Here is a 17120-nt window from a genome sequence, read left to right as displayed (position 1 = left end):
TTGTAAAAACGTTTCAAGCATAATCAATGGAAACAGGAACTACCTGAACTCAATTTCGAGTATCATAGCAAAGAGTCTGAATACTTATGTAAATAAGGTATCTGTTTTTTTATTTTTTTATTAGCAAAAAAATCTAATAAACTGTTTTTTTGCTTTGTCATTATGGGGTATTGTGTGTAGATTGATAAGGAACATGTTTTATTTAGTCAATTTTAGAATAAGGCTGTAACGTAACAAAATGTGGAACAAGGGAAGGGGTCTGAATACTTTCCGAATGCACTGCATAATGTAATGGAACTGAGAGTCATGATCAAGGACTAGCCTATTCATAGACGCTAGCTAACTCTAGCATCTATTCACGAAAAGGTATCTTCGATCCAGGGGTTTTGTTTAAGAGCCCTGAACTTTAAAACGCATCGCTTGCGGTACGCTTGCGCATATAACAGATTAGACGCAAAGGCAACTGATTGGTTGTTTATTTTTGGAGGCGAGAGCAACACGCAATCCCATTCGTTCTATTGGATATTTGGTGCTCTTGTGACGAAGTGCGGAAGTATACGGAACACTCCAACAACAAAAAAGTGATATATAAAGCAAATATGGAACAAAACAATGGTATGAAAACAATATTACGCTGCCAGTTTATATGCATGTGTAAATAGCTTCCTTCTTTGTAAATAAGGCATATTTCTATTATGAGCTTGTCCTTTGTCAGAACGAGAAACTGTCACGTTGTTTTCACATTGCTAACGTTAGCTTCTGTCTAGATAATTAGCTAACAACTAGCTCTAATCTGTTCGATAGCTAGCTAGATACCGTAAWATTTATACATATTACTTAATTATAATTTTGTCTTTTTGACTTCATAGGAAGTGGGTTAATGTGCTCGAGAAGCTGTCATGTGCAAGGCTGGTGGCAGTGCTTAGCCAAAACTCGACTTGAAGTTCAGTAGCTACTGTTAGCTTGCTAGTTACATTCAAGTCGAATTTTTGCTAAGTTAGGCTAATGGTGCAATTCGTTATCTGGCAAAGCAATACTTTCACTTGACTAGTTAAACAGTGTGAAACAAGTGATAAAACGTGACTTGGTCCTTAGAATCTTTCAGTGTCAGTGAACACACAGTAATTAGAGATTTAATGGATATAACGTTAATTAGTAAATGTCATAAATGTCCATATCTAAATGGAGTGATAACCTGCTTTCACAGTAATAGGACTTGAACACACCCTCTCTGTGTATTTGTTCATGCATTCATGTCCATATATTTCACTAACTTACTAACTTGTTTCTCCACAGAAGGTGGGAACTTGGCCCAGGTCCAACATGTGGTGTTGATCCTGTCTGGAAAAGGAGGGGTGGGCAAGAGCACCCTCACCACAGAGCTAGCCCTGGCCCTAAGACACGCAGGCAAGAAGGTGGGAGACAAAACATTCATATCTCTCTCTCTCTGTGTGTGTGTGTGTGTGTGTGTGTGTGTGTGTGTGTGTGTGTGTGTGTGTGTGTGTGTGTGTGTGTGTGTATCATCACACATGTCATCAGGGTCTTTGTATCAAATGGACATTTTTGATGGATCAACACAGCTCCATTCTGTTATGCTAAAGCCCAGATCCGCAGTTGCTTTTCACAACGGAAGACGCTTGTGTTTTGAGAGAGAAGAAATTGTTTGAACGAAAACATGGGGATTTGGCCCAGCCATAGCCGCTGTGCTGGGGAAAGATGTGTCTTTGCGCTAAATCCCACCCACTCGAACAACGTTTGTTGTGCCTCGCTCTGGAAGCCAGTGGAGTGAGAGGAAGTGGAAGGTCTCTAGCTGCTACTACTGCTGCCAAACTCAAACATAGCAGACACAGCCAACACGCACTGACAAGTGACAAAGTCACAAATAAATGGCCAACTGTTCAGGTCAGTGTTGACATTGTTGCCTTTATAATCAAGTTAGCCTGCTAGCTACTTGCTATCTAACATTACCTGGCAACCACCTAGCCAGCTAGCATTATCATCAACAAACCTACCCAATAATGGACTAAAGGAGCCTAACATTACTCCTTATAGTCCAAGGAGCTTACATGTTCCAAAACACTCCAAATACTTCATCTAAACGTGAATCGATTCTCAATGCGGTACGGTTCTAGAAACATAAATCCCTCTACTTTCATATTACATCAAAATAATTGCACAAACGCAAAATACACACTTAAGGTACAGACTGACCGGTTTTAACACAGTTGCAGCCAATAGGATTTTTCWGTGATAACACGTTTGTGGCGTCCATCTTCTGTTTACACACAGGTGTTCGGAGACGCAGATAGCTAATTAGCACAGGTAGTCTTCCATCTGTTTTCTGTAAAGAAGCACAGTAATATGGCCATGTGGGAACCCTAACCCTTTAAAGGTGTGTAGTAGTTTAACCTTTTCTATTATTATTTATCGCTGATATGAAAGATACGTTCCTTTTGTTTCCAAAACTGAACTGCAAGCGATGTGTGTTTTAATATTTAGAGCAAGCATCAGGGCTATTAACAAAACTCCCCCGGTCAGAAGATCCTATTGTCAATAGGCGCTAAAGCAATTTGTACCAATGAATGGGGTACAACAAACCATACATACTGTCATGTCAACAATCTGTACATCTAGATTTAGCTGGCTAGCTAACATTAGTTGAAACAAAGCATTAGGGCATCTCGTGAGGTTTATGCCTTGTAGCTAGCTAGAGTAGACTCCTTTAATAGTAAGTACAAAACAGTCTGAATACAAGAGCAAGCTAGCTAGCAGAGGTTTGCTTATAGCTACATTGTCCATCATTTACATTTTACATTTTAAGTCATTTAGCAGACGCTCTTATCCAGAGCGACTTACAAATTGGAAAGTTCATACATATTCATCCTGGTCCCCCCGTGGGGAATGAACCCACAACCCTGGCGTTGCAAGCGCCATGCTCTACCAACTGAGCCACACGGGACATCACACAAATGTTATCAGCTAACGTTAGATAGCAAGTAGCTAGCAGGCTAATTTTATTATAAAGACAACAATGTCAACACGGCTCTGAACAGGAGAACGTTTGCCATTTTATTTGTGACTTTGTCTGGGTCTGCTGGGTCGTGTTGGCTGGGTCTGCTGTCTGTCTGCTGAGTCTGCCGGCAGTAGTAGCAGCTAGAGGATTGTCACTAGTTACCACAGCCACAAAGTCAAAATTGGCTATATCATAAAAATGGATAATAGCTAGAATCCTTAATTTAAACAATAATAAAGCATTCTCCCCACCCCTGTTTTGCTGAAATGCTAAGGGATGGGGATGGAGAAATGTAACCGCTCTCAAATTCATAGACAGAGCTATGGATGCAAGGACTGACCATCCACGATATCAAAATTATAGTTTTAACCATGTTTTGACACTATACAGTGTTTGTTTACATTTACGTTGTTTAAACATTGTAGTAAAACAAGCTCACTTTCAATTCTGATAGCCAAATGAAATGTATTTATATAGCCCTTCTTACATCAATCAATCAATCAATTTTATTTTATATAGCCCTTCGTACATCAGCTAATATCTCGAAGTGCTGTACAGACACCCAGCCTAAAACCCCAAACAGCTAGTAATGCAGGTGTAGAAGCACGGTGGCTAGGAAAAACTCCCTAGAAAGGCCAAAACCTAGGAAGAAACCTAGAGAGGAACCAGGCTATGAGGGGTGGCCAGTCCTCTTCTGGCTGTGCCGGGTGGAGATTATAACAGAACTATGCCAAGATGTTCAAAAATGTTCATAAGTGACAAGCATGGTCAAATAATAAGCATGAATAATTTCAGTTGGCTTTTCATAGCCGATCATCAGAGTTGAAAAACAACAGGTCTGGGACAGGTGGGGTTCCATAACCGCAGGCAGAACAGCTGAAACTGGAATAGCAGCAAGGCCAGGCGGACTGGGGACAGCAAGGAGTCACCACGGGCGGCAGTCCCGACGCATGGTCCTAGGGCCCAGGTCCTCCGAGAGAAAGAAGAGGAGAAGGAGAAAATTAGAGAGAGCCAAGATTTTCAAAATGTTCATAAATGACAAGCATGGTCAAATAATAATCAGGAATAAATCTCAGTTGGCTTTTCATAGCCGATCATTAAGAGTTGAAAACAGCAGGTCTGGGACAGGTAGGGTTCCATAACCGCAGGCAGAACAGTTGAAACTGGAATAGCAGCAAGGCCAGGCGGACTGGGACGCAAGAGTCACCACGGCCGGTAGTCCGACGTATGGTCCTAGGGCTCAGGTCCTCCGAGGAAAGAAAGAGAGAAGGAGAAAATTAGAGAGAGCCAAGATTTTCAAAATGTTCATAAATGACAAGCATGGTCAAATAATAATCAGGAATAAATCTCAGTTGGCTTTTCATAGCCGATTCATTAAGAGTTGAAAACAGCAGGTCTGGGACAGGTAGGGTTCCATAACCGCAGGCAGAACAGTTGAAACTGGAATAGCAGCAAGGCAGGCGGACTGGGGAGCAAGGTGTCATCATGCCCGGTAGTCTGACGTATGGTCCTAGGGCTCAGGTTCTCAGAGAGAAAGAGAGACGAGAGAATTAGAGAGAGCATACTTAAATTCACACAGGACACTGGTAAAGACAGGAGAAGTACTCCAGGTAACCAACTGACCCCAGCCCCCCGACACATAAACTACTGCAGCATAAATACTGGAGGCTGAGACAGGAGCGGTCAGGAGACACTGTGGCCCCATCCGAAGAAACCCCCGGACAGGGCCAAACAGGAAGGAATAACCCCACCCACTTTGCCAAAGCACAGCCCCGCACCACTAGAGGGAAATCCTCAACCACAACTTACAATCCTGAGACAAGGCCGAGTATAGCCCACAAGGTCTCCACCACAGCACAAACCAAGGGGGGGCGCCAACCAGACAGGAAGATCACGTCAGTAACTCAACCCACTCAAGTGACGCACCCTCCTAGGGCGGCATGAAGAGCACCAGCAAGCAGTGACTCAGCCCCTTAACAGGTTAGAGGCAGAGAATCCCAGTGGAGAGAGGGGAACCGGCTGGCAGAGACAGCAAGGGCGGTCGTTGCTCCAGAGCCTTTCCGTTCACCCTGTATCAAGCTGATATCTCAAAGTGTGTACAGAAACCCAGCCTAAAACCCCAAACAGCAAGCAATGCAGGTGTAGAAGCACGGTGGCTAGGAAAAACTCCCTAGAAAGGCCAAAACCTAGGAAGAAACCTAGAGAGGAACCAGGCTATGAGGGTGGCCAGTCCTCTTCTGGCTGTGCCGGGTGGAAGATTATAACAGAACATGGCAAGATGTTCAAATGTTCATAAATGACCAGCATGGTCAAATAATAATAATCACAGTAGTTGTCGAGGGTGCAACAGGTCCAAGCACCTCAGGAGTAAATGTCAGTTGGCTTTTCATAGCCGATCATTAAGAGTATCTCTACCGCTCCTGCAGTCTCTAGAGAGTTGAAAACAGCAGGTCTGGGACAGGTAGCACATCCGGTGAACAGGTCAGGGTTCCATAGCCGCAGGCAGAACAGTTGAAACTGGAGCAGCAGCACGGCCAGGTGGACTGGGAACAGCAAGGAGTCATCATGCCAGGTAGTCCTGAGAGAGAAAGAAAGAGAGAATTAGAGAGAGCATACTTAATTTCACACAGGACACTGTTGAAATACTCCAGATATAACAGACTGACCCTAGCACCCCGACACATAAACTACTGCAGCATAAATACTGGAGGCTGAGACAGGTGGGGTCAGGAGACACTGTGGCCCCATCCGATCCAAACAGGCAGGATATAACCCCACTCACTTTGCCAAGGCACAGCCCCCACACCACCAGAGGGATATCTTCAACCACCAACTAGTGTATAACCGTTGAACTAAGCTCATGAGGTATTTAAACTGAGTGTACAAAACATTAGGAACATCTTCCTAATATTGAGTTGCACCTCCTTTTGCCTTCAGAACAGCCTCAATTTGTCGGGACATGGATTCTACAAGGTGTCGAAAGCGTTCCACAGGGTTGCTGGCCCATGTTGGCTCCAAAGCTTCTCACAGTTGTCAAGTTGGCTGGATTCTTTTGGGTGGTGGACCATTCTTGATACACATGGGAAACTGTTGAGCATGAAAAACACTGCAACGTTGCAGTTCTTGACACTCAAACGGGTGCGCCTTGCACCTACTACCATACCCTGTTCAAAGGCACTTACAATTTTTGTCTTGCCCATTCACCCTCTGAATGGCACACATACACAATCCATGTCTCAGGACTTTCAAAATCATCCCACATCTACAATGAGTACTGTTACATACACACAATAATGCGGTTATTGTGGATAGTCAGGTTAATATAATAGTTTGTTTAAAATGTTTACATGCTTTGCAAGAAGAACGATTTCCCTAATTATCGTGTTTACATGGACACATCTGAAATCAGACTACTGATGGGACTTTGATAAATGCAGAAAATCGTCAATCAAAATGTGTGAAAACMAAGATGCATACTTGCAGTTTTTTCGAAATCACTTCACTCGCGCTACCCGGTTCTGGCATATGCGCAGATCAATTACACTGCTGGAATGCTGATTTATAAGCTGTTTACATGTCCTAATAATTTGAAAGATTACTCAGAAAACCCCCATGTTTTCATTCCAAAAAAAGCATAACTCTCTCAATACAAGCAGTGGTCGGCTTCTGTTGTGAAAAGCAAACGCAGATCCGGGCTTTAAGGGTGGGTCAAACATTCAAATGACAATTTCCTCTTTTACTGGCCTCAGTCTGCTTGGTAGCTGGGTGTATAGTTGGCCTATAATTGCATAGTCAAGAATGAGGGCTGGAAAAGCTTTTCCTGGAACTTGACAGTGAATCTTACTTTTTAGCAGTGATGCCATTAAGGGGGCGGGTACTGTAGACTAGCGGTTAAGAGCGTTGCGCCAGTAACCGAAAGTTAACCCTCTTAACCCTAATTGCTCCTGTAAGTCCCTCTGGATAAGAACACCTGCTAAATGACTAATGTTTAAAAAATAAAAAATAATGTATCAAGACGATGCAGCCAGCCCAAGGATGCTGGTGAGTTCGGTGGGCAGAGTTAGAGAGGGAACTGATCGGTCTGCAGCATAAACTGAGGAAGCAGTTGCTGGCTAAATGTAATGAGATTGGAAGGACACACACACACACACCAACTGATTAATGGACTGCTGAATTATATATATTTTTATCTTGCTTTGTTCTTTTTGATATTATGTCTATCTCTGAGAAGGAAAGGGCTGAAAATAGCCCATATTAATATACAGTACATGACCTGCTCGTCGAACATCTCATTCCAAAATCATGGGCATTACTATGCCGTTGGTTCTCCCTTTGCTGCTATAGCAGCCTTCACTTCTCTGGGAAGGCTTTCCACTAGATGTTGGAACATTGCGGCGGGGACTTGCTTCCATTCAGCCACAAGAGCATTAGTGAGGTCAGGCACTGATGTTAGGCGATTAGGCCTGGCTCGCAGTCGGCGTTCCAATTCATCCCAAAAGTGTTTGATGGGGTTGAAGTCAGGGCTCTGTGCAGGCCAGTCAAATTTCTCCACATTGATCTCGACAAACCATTTCTTTATGGACCTCGCTTTGTGCACTGGGGCATTGTCATGCTGAAACAGGAAAGGACCTTCCCCAAACTGTTGCCACAAAATTGGAAGCACAGAATCGTCTAGAATGTCATTTAATGTTGTAGCATTAATATTTCGCTTCACTGGAACTAAGGGGCCTACTCCGAACCAAAACATCCCCAGACCATTATTCCTCCTCCACCAAACTTTACAGTTGGCACTATGCATTGGGGCAGGTAGTGTTCTCCTGGCATCCGSCAAACCCAGATTTGTCTGCGGACTGCCAGATGGTGAGGCGTGATTCATTACTCCAGAGAACGCATTTCCACTGCTCCAGAGTCCAATGGCGGCGAGCTTTACATCACTCCAGCCGACGCTTGGCATTGCGCATGGTGATCTTAGGCCTGTATGCGGCTGCTCTGCCATGGAAACTCATTTCATGAAGCTCCCAACGAACAGTTCTTGTGCTGACGTTGCTTCCAGACTGTCTCTTATACACATCTAGATGTGTATAAGAGACAGGTTCTGTGAGCTTGTGTGGCCAACCGCTGGGGCAGCTCTAGCAGGGCAGAAATTTGCTGACTTGTTGGAAGGTGGCATCCAATGACGGTGCCACGTTGAAAGTCACTGAGCTCTTCAGTAAGACCATTCTACTGCCAATGTTGTTTATGGAGATTGCGTGGCTGTGTGCTCGATTTTTATACACCTGTCAGCAACGAGTGTGGCTGAAATAGACAAATCCACAAATTTTGAAGGGGTGTCCACATACTTTTGTATATATATATTGTATGTAGCCGTAGCAAGTTATTGATTTCATGAAACTTATTTCTAACATCAAATGACATGCATATATTAGCCATTTCTGAGACTCACTTGGATAATTCCTTTGATACAGTAGTAGCAATAAAAGGACATTACAGCTATAGAAGATACAGAAATGCTTATGGGAGGTGTTATAGACACAGTATGAGTCAAAAGTTTGGACACCTACTCATTCCAGGGTTTTGTAGAATAATATTGAAGACATCAAACCAAGAAAGTGTTAAAACAAATCAAAATATATTTGAGATTCTTCAAAGTAGCCACCCTTTGCCTTGATGACAGCTTTGCACACTCTTGGCATTCTCTCAACCAGCTTCATGGGGCAGTGACCTGGAATGCATTTCAATTAACAGGTGTGCCTTGTTAATTTGTGGAATTTCTTTCCTTCATAATGCGTTTGAGCCAATCAGTTTTGTTGTGACAAGGTAGGGGTGGTATACAGAAGATAGCCCTATTTGGTAAAAGACCAAGTCCATATTATGGCAAGAACAGCTCAAATAAGCAAAGAGAAATGACATTCCATCATTACTTTAAGACATGAAGGTCAGTCAATCTGGAAAATTCCAAGAACTTTGAACGTTTCTTCAAGTSCAGTCACAAAAACCATCAAGCGTGAATCAGGCCTTCATGGTTGAATTGCTGCAAAGAAACCACTACTGAAGGACACCAATAAGAAGAAGAGACTTGCTTGGACCAAGAAAGACAAGCAATGGACATTAGACCGGTGGAAATCTGTCCTTTGGTCTAATGAGTCAAAATGTAAGATTTTTGTCTTTGTGAGACGCAGAGTAGGTGAACGGATGAGCTCTGCATGTGTGGTTCCCACCGTGAAGCATGGAGGAGGAGGTGTGATGGTGCTTTGCTGGTGACAGTCAGTGATTTATTTAGAATTCAAGGCACCCTTAACCAGCATGGCTACCACAGCATTCTGTAGTGATACGCCATCCCATCTGGTTTGCGCTTAGRGGGGCTATCATTTGTTTTTCCAACAGGACAATGACCAAAAACACACCTCCAGGCTGTGTAAGGACTATTTGACCATCAGATGACGTGGCCTCCACAATCACCCYACCTCAACCCAATTGAGATTGTTTGGGATGAGTTGGACTGCAGAGTGAAGGAAAAGCAGCCAACAAGTGCTCAGCATATGTGGGAACTCCTTCAAGACTGTTGAAAAAACAGTCCTCTTAAAGCTGGTTGAGAGAATGCCAAGATTGTGCAAAGCTTTCATCAAGGCAAAGGGTGGCTACTTTGAAGAATATCAAATATATTTTGATTTGTTTAATACTTTTTTGGTTACTACATGATTCCATATGTGTTATTTCATGGTTTTGATGTCTTCACTATTATTCTACAATGTAGAAAATAGTACAAAATAAAGAAAAACCCTTGAATGAGTAGGTGTGTCCATACTTTTGACTGGTACTGTATATTCAGAGCCATATCCCTGTAATGCTTAGAGAAGATTTCATGTCAAGTGTTTTTATTTTATTTTTTATTTCACCTTTATTTAACCAGGTAGGCTAGTTGAGAACAAGTTCTCATTTGCAACTGCGACCTGGCCAAGATAAAGCATAGCAGTGTGAACAGACAACACAGAGTTACACATGGAGTAAACAATAAACAAGTCAAGTGTTATTGAAGTGCTGTGGTTGCTGGTTTACCCGCCTCATCTAAAGCCTATTATTTTGGGGTGTTGCTATAGGCCACCAAGTGTTAACCGTCAGTATCTTAATAATGTGTGTGAAAGGCTTAATGTGGTATGGGATGTAAACAGAGAGGTCTACTTTCTTGGGGACCTGAATATTGACTGTTTTTCATCAAGCTGTCCGCTCAAGAGGAAGCTTCTCACTGTAACTAGTGCCTGTAATCTGGTTCAGTTTATTAATCAACCTACCAGGGTGTTTACAAACACTACAGGAACAACATCATCCACATGTATTGATCACATTTTTACTAATACTGTTGAACTTTGTTCTAAAGCTGTAACCGTATCCATTGGATGCTGTGATCATAGTATAGTGGCTATATCCATCAGAAATTGCTTCTTCCAGTTGTCGATAAACATGCACCTCTTAAGAAACAGACTCTTAGAACTGTTAAGGCTCCATCGATTGATGAGGAATTGAAAAACTATGTTTGAGAGAGATGGGGGGAAAAGGAGTGACTAATAAGTCTGGCTGCACATCTGACTTACTGCAGAAACTCAACAAAAAGAAAACAGTATTATGAAGCCAAGATCAATTATATAAAGAATGATGAGAGAAAAAAAATACTTTAAATMKAATTATGGACAGAAAGACAAATTCAACTCAGATGGCTTATTCATCACAAAACCATTTGATGTTGCCAATTATTTTAACGATTACTTCATTGGCAAAGTGGGCAAACTTAGGCAGGAAATGCCAACAATTAARAGTCAGTGAGCCATCATATTCATGCATAAAATAAAAGCATTGTAAGTTTGAATTTTGTAAAGTTAGTGTGGGAGAGGCAGAAAAATTGTTATCGATCAATAATGACAAACCTCCTGGCATTGACAACTTAGATGGAAAGCTACTGAGGATGCTWGCTGACTCTATGGTCACTCCTATCATGTCTTTAATCTGTGTTTAGAGGAAGGTGTTTGTCCTCAGGCCTGAWGGGAACCCAAAGTCATTCCGCTACCCAAGAGTGATAAAGCGGCTTTTACTGGTGCTAACAGCAGACCTATCCGCTTGCTGCCAGCTCTTAGCAAACTGTTAGAAWACGTTTTTTGACCACATACAATGCTAATTCTCTGTAAACAAATTGACAACAGACTTTCAGCATGCTTATAGAAAAGGGCACTCAACATGTACTGCACTMACACAAATGACTGATGATTGGTTGAAAGAAATTGATAAGAAGATTGTGGGAGCTGTACTGTTAGATTAAAGTGCAGCCTTTCATATTATTGACCACAACCTGTTGTTGAGYACTTATGTTTTATGGCTTTTCAGCCTCTGCCATATCGCTGATTCAGAGTTATCTATCTAATAGAAKTCAGAGGGTTTTCTTTAATGGAAGCCTCTCTAATGTCAAACATGTAGGGTGTGGTGTACCGCAGGGCAGCTTGCTAGGCCCTCTARTRTTTTCTATTTTTACCAATGACCTGGCATTTAAACAAAGCCATCATGCTCTTCATTGTAATCAGAGGGCTAATATAAATATTATGCATGCCAGTCTCCCTTGGCTAAGAGTTGAGGAGAGAGTGACTGCATTGCTTCTAATTTTTCTATAAAACGTGTTGAAAATTCCAAATTGTTTGCATAGTCAACTTACACACTGCTCTAAAACACACACTTACCCCACCAGACATGCCACCGGGGGTCTTTTCACAGTCCCCAAACCCAGAACAAATTCAAGAAAGCGTACAGTATTATATAGAGCCTTCCATCTCATATTGCTCAAATGAACGGCAGACCTGGTTAAAAAAATAACAMYTAAAGCAACARCTCACGGCACAACACCTCTCCCCTATTTGACCTAGATATTTTGTGTGTGTGTATTGATATGTAGGCTATGTGTGATGTTATAAATGTATGTTCTGTTCTTGTTTATTAATGTTCTGTACTATCCCCCCAGAGTCGATGTCCGCGCCCCCAGCGGAAATCAAATTTGCATAATACAAAAATCCCCTTAAAAATGTGTCAGTTTAAGRTAGAGATATATTTTGCAGTGGCTGCGTCTCAATCCACCTCATCCGCCGATGTTTCACTTCTGCATCTGCAGTGAAAGGTGACAGAGCTAGAGCGGTGTTTGTCAGACCATGAGACATCCCGAAAATCGGTCTTTTCATAAAATCGTCTATAGCGTCTGAACGGTTTAGCCTACAAACTATTATGAGACTCATGGACACGATGGTGTTCTGTTTTGCTCTACCTACCCCACAAGCGTCTTGGGACCCGTTTGAAGACGGTACAGCCAGTCTACCCAACTTCTGTCTGTAGCGTCCGAACAGTTTGGGCTACCCCCCCACCCCCACCCACCCCCTGGAAGAGTGGCTGCTGCTTTCACAACAGCTAATGGGGATACTAATAAAATACCAATACCAGATTATGCTGTTCATTTTGAGTAATCAAGTGGATTTTGTTACTAATTACTTTTATTGTCATGTAAATGTATCGGTTACTGATTACACATTTCCTAGTTATCTGCCCAACCATGTATGTGTGTGAGACTGTACAGTATCTTTTTCTCAGGTTGGTATTTTGGACCTGTGTGGAATATTTAGCCCACATAACTATGTTCACACGTACCTACATGTCTGTCTGTGTCTGTGTATCAGGTTGGGATCCTGGACGTGGACCTGTGTGGTCCCAGTATCCCCCGCATGCTGAGTGTGGGCAAGCCAGAGGTGCACCAGTGTGACTCGGGCTGGGTGCCCGTCTACACAGATGCCCAGAAGAGCCTGGCGCTCATGTCCATAGGCTTCCTGCTGGAGGACCCAGACGAAGCAGTTGTCTGGAGGGGCCCAAAGAAAACGGGTATGCTCAGTCTACATCGGACTATTAGAAGCCAAGGTGGAGCTTCTACAGTAAATAAAACAATTTAGATCACAGGATCAGCACTCCTCCTTTGAGACGCTTGAAGTAAACCGCCCCTTGATCAACATGAGTGTAGGGGCTTACTGGGTGGGACTGTGGTTTCTCATCAATATCCTCTCACGTTCTCTGGCTCTCTCTCCCCCACCACCTGCCGTATGGTCACGTCCCAGCTCTGATTGGCCAGTTTGTGTCTGACGTGGCGTGGGGGGAACTGGACGTGCTCCTGGTGGACACCCCCCCGGGGACGTCAGACGAGCACCTGGCCGTCCTGGAAAACCTGAAGAAGCAGCACAAAGTGGACGGAGCCATTCTGATCACTACACCGCAGGTACAGCACAAGGAAAGATTGGAAGTTGTGTCAACTCCTGCTTTCTACGTTTTAACAGTGATCAGCCTCCTCTCTAGAAGAGAAACAAAGCAGCTTTCGCTGGGGTTGGTCTTAAATGTTGGCAACAGGAAACCTTTTGTTCTGATAAATATCGACCCTTCTCCTGAAGTGCGCACTTGTACTCCCCCTGGTTGATCCATTGTATTAATTACATTATATTGTACTTAGATATGCTGTTATTCTGTGCAGGCAGTATCGACGGGGGACGTCAGGAGAGAGATCACGTTCTGTAAGAAGACAGGCTTGCGCATCCTGGGGATTGTAGAGAACATGAGTGGATTCGTGTGTCCACACTGCTCTGTGAGTACTCCGATATGCATGGACACTCACACACGCCATCTGGGCTGGAATACAGTGCTTGTTGCAAACAGGTCTCCGGTTAGTTTTAGATTAGCTTCATGTGCATTATTTCACTGGACACAATCGTCAGTCTGAAGCGGTGTCATTTTAAAAATGTATAGTGTCACTATTTTGTCATATTAGAATCTCAGCATATGCCAGTTCTGACCATTCTAATATAATGTGTTTGCTTACAGGAATGCAGTAATATCTTCTCCAAGGGAGGAGGAGAGGAGCTGGCCAAGTTGACAGGATCAGTATATTTGGGTAAAAGCCACATAAAAAAAAAAAGTCATTCCCGCGTCTGCATTGGCCGTACAGCATTTCCTGCGATGCGGCCTCTGCAGAAGTCCGGGCATTCGTACATCTTGCACTTCGCAGAGTTTATGTGAAGGAAGTTGTCAAGGAAGTGTGTTTGTGTTTATACAGGATGTACAGCCCTCACCTACCGTCAACCAATCATATCAATGCAGAGCTATACGGAGCCCTATTGTTAAACAATGTGGCTCTTCACACCCTCCGTACGGAGCCTCCGAATCGGCTTTTAGGGATATGACGTGTATTTCATTGAACAGCCACTAGATGTCACTCTAACCCAACCGACTCCAGCCCTCTGAAACTGCTTGTCGCCATTTAGCAGGCATTTTACAGCAGTGCTGCACTGATAAAATGGTTGGTCTTCATTGCAGTGGAGTGCTTGTAAGATTTGGGGGTTAGAGCTGATACATTTCAGTCAAAGCGATAGGGGATCAATCTAAGTGGTATATTAATGGCCATTTCACCATTAACACTCAACGACCATATGCTTTGTAAGAGTGGAAACCAATCGGTGAGTAATGAAGCGGCTGATGTATCTAATGCCCAGAGCGGTGAGAAGCCATATTTAAGGCTGCAGCACCGTCCCCAGCCAACTACAGCACTGCTATGGCTGTGAATGGAGAGGTTTTGAGAGAACTGTGTGCCATTGATGGGCTAATGTAGACCGTGTGAAGACTACTGGTTAGACCAGGGGTCTCCAACCCTGTTTCTGGAGAGCTACCGTCCTGTACGTTTTCGCTCCAACCCTAATCTAGCACACCTGAATCTAATAATTAGCTGCTTGATAAGCTGAATCAGGTTGCTTACAACTGGGGTTGGAGCGAAAAGCTACAGGAGGCTAGCTCTCCAGGAAGAGGGTTGGAGAGCCCTGGGGTAGACAGGCGTATGTAGTAGACTATGGCTGCGTTTACACAGGCAGACAATTCTGATATTTCGCGGTTATTGTCAAAAGATTTGATCCAGTTGGTCAAAAGACCAATTATTGGCAAAAGATCCGAATTGGGCTGCTTGCGTGAACACAGCCTTTGCATGTAATGTTAACAGCATTTGATCTTTTCAAGTTTTGACCTCAAAAGACACCGTAGTGTGTTTTCTAAAGTAGGCCAGTGTGTTAGCTGCTTGTAGTGTTGTGTATATTGTTTTCAATGGTTGCGAAGGCCTCAGATTGTGTGTGTGTTTCCCATTTCAGGCTCTGTGCCCCTGGACCCTCTGCTCACTACCAGTATAGAGGAGGGCAAAGACTTCATCCAGACATTCCCAGACAGCGCCACCTTCAGTGCCATCAACAGCATTGCACAGACCCTCCTAACAAGCATACAGAATCCCTGAGCATTCAAATCCCATTGCATATTCAATAGCAATACAGTATCGTAGTATTTAGCCTTTTTTTTWWWWATCATGTTGATATATATATATATTATCACACGCACGCACAATTGTATCTATCTTGTCATATACTACTGGTATGTAAGCTTCAGAAATCTACCCACATGTAATACTTCACAATTTTAATAAAGTGCGCTGATGTTTAATTGAGAGCAGAACTGAGTGCAATCCGCTTCACCACTACCTGGTTGCCAGCAGACATTTAGGTTATGGTAAACGAATAGACCGCTGAACATTCTCTGTCTAGACAGCCATAAATCCGATTACTAAATTCTGTTCCACTATAGACAAACTTCAATTAACATMATTAGATTTTTCCGTTCTAAGCAGCCAAGTCACCAATTAATTACCCAAATCCTATGTTTGAGCATACGAGTAAGACGAACGGCTGAAAACTGCGGGTGACAGCGGTCTGTTAGTGATAAACTTCTGGGTTTTGACGAACGGCAGCGATTCATGTAAGATTGTCGGTAAACTGAAATTGACAGCCGATCTTCGGGTCAGAGGCTAGTTTATGTACACGGTCAGTTTCTCTGGTGTGTTTCCTCTCTAAATAAAATAATCTTTGATCATTTTGGGAAGTATGGCAAAATTTCTCCTGATGCTTTACAGCAACTAGCATGAATTCAAACATACAATTTATCACAGAAAGAGACAAAACAATCCATTTAAGGATTTCTAATTACACTGGACAGAAATATAAGCGCAACATGTAAAGTGTTGGTCCCATGTTTCATTAGCTGAAAAAAATAAATACCAGAAATGTTCCAAAAGCACGAAAAGGTTATTTATTTCACATTTGTTTACATCCCTGTTAGTGAGCATTTCTCCTTTGCCAAGATAATCCATATCAAGAAACTGACTAAACGGCATGATCATTACACAGGGGATAATAAAAGGCCACTTTGAAATGTACAGTTTTGTCACACAACACAATGCCAGTTGTCTCAAGTTTGGAGTATGCAATTGGCATGCGACTGCAGGTGTCCACCAGAACTGTTGCCAAAAAATMTAATGTTCATTTCTTTACCATAACCTGCCTCCAAACATTGTTTTAAAGAATTTGGCAAAAGGTTCAACCGGCCTCACAACCGCAGACCACGTGTAACCAGCCCAGGACCTCATTTGAGACCAGCCACCTGGACAGCTGATGAAACTGGGTTAGCACAACCGAAATATTTCTGCACAAACTGTCTGAAACCGGCTCAGGGAAGCTTATCTCCGTGCCCTTCGTCTTGACCCGACGTCAGTGTGCAAATGCTCACCGGAGCAGTGTGCGCTTCACAGATGAATTCCGATTTCAAATCTACTGGACAGGTGGCGGACAGCGTATGGCGTCGTGTGGGCGAGCGGTTTGCTGATGTCAACGTTGTGAACGGAGTGTCCCATGGTGGTGGGGTTATGGTATGGGCAGGCATAAACTATGGACAACAAACACAATTGCATTTGATCTATGGCAATTTGAATGCACAGAAATACCGTGACGAGATCCTGAGGCCCATTGTCGTGCCATTCATCCGCCGCACGGCRCCATGTCGCAAGGATCTGAATGCTGAAAATGTCCTAGTTCTTCCATGGCCTGCATACTCACCCGACATGTCAGCCATTGAACATGTTTGGGATGCTCTGGATTGATGTGTACAACAGCGTGTTCTAGTTCCCACCCATATCCAGCAACTTCTCAGCCATTGAAGCGTGGGACAACGTTCCACAGGG

General features: G+C 43.3%; 1 protein-coding gene across 2 annotated transcripts; it reads left to right on the top strand.

The window, feature by feature from the left end:
* The first annotated feature begins 505 nt into the window (after positions 1 to 505).
* On the top strand, positions 506 to 15554 carry nubp2 (nucleotide binding protein 2 (MinD homolog, E. coli)). 2 transcript variants are annotated; one of them, XM_024008693.2, is made up of 7 exons: positions 506 to 615; positions 1297 to 1415; positions 12715 to 12913; positions 13144 to 13301; positions 13551 to 13661; positions 13898 to 13967; positions 15208 to 15554. In XM_024008693.2, exons 1-7 carry the CDS (start codon positions 600 to 602, stop codon positions 15345 to 15347), a joined length of 813 nt encoding a protein of 270 aa, XP_023864461.1. In that variant the 5' UTR covers positions 506 to 599; the 3' UTR covers positions 15348 to 15554. The 2 variants fall into 2 exon arrangements, with proteins under 2 accessions (XP_023864461.1, XP_023864462.1); XM_024008694.2 differs by having other exon boundaries at positions 524 to 615; positions 1300 to 1415.
* The last annotated feature ends 1566 nt before the right edge of the window (positions 15555 to 17120 follow it).

Source organism: Salvelinus sp. IW2-2015, linkage group LG18 (genome assembly GCF_002910315.2).
Source record: "Salvelinus sp. IW2-2015 linkage group LG18, ASM291031v2, whole genome shotgun sequence".
NCBI classification, from domain to species: domain Eukaryota; kingdom Metazoa; phylum Chordata; class Actinopteri; order Salmoniformes; family Salmonidae; genus Salvelinus; species Salvelinus sp. IW2-2015.
The sequence above is the reverse complement of the archived record's forward strand: the minus strand, read 5'-3'. Positions and strand labels throughout refer to the sequence as shown.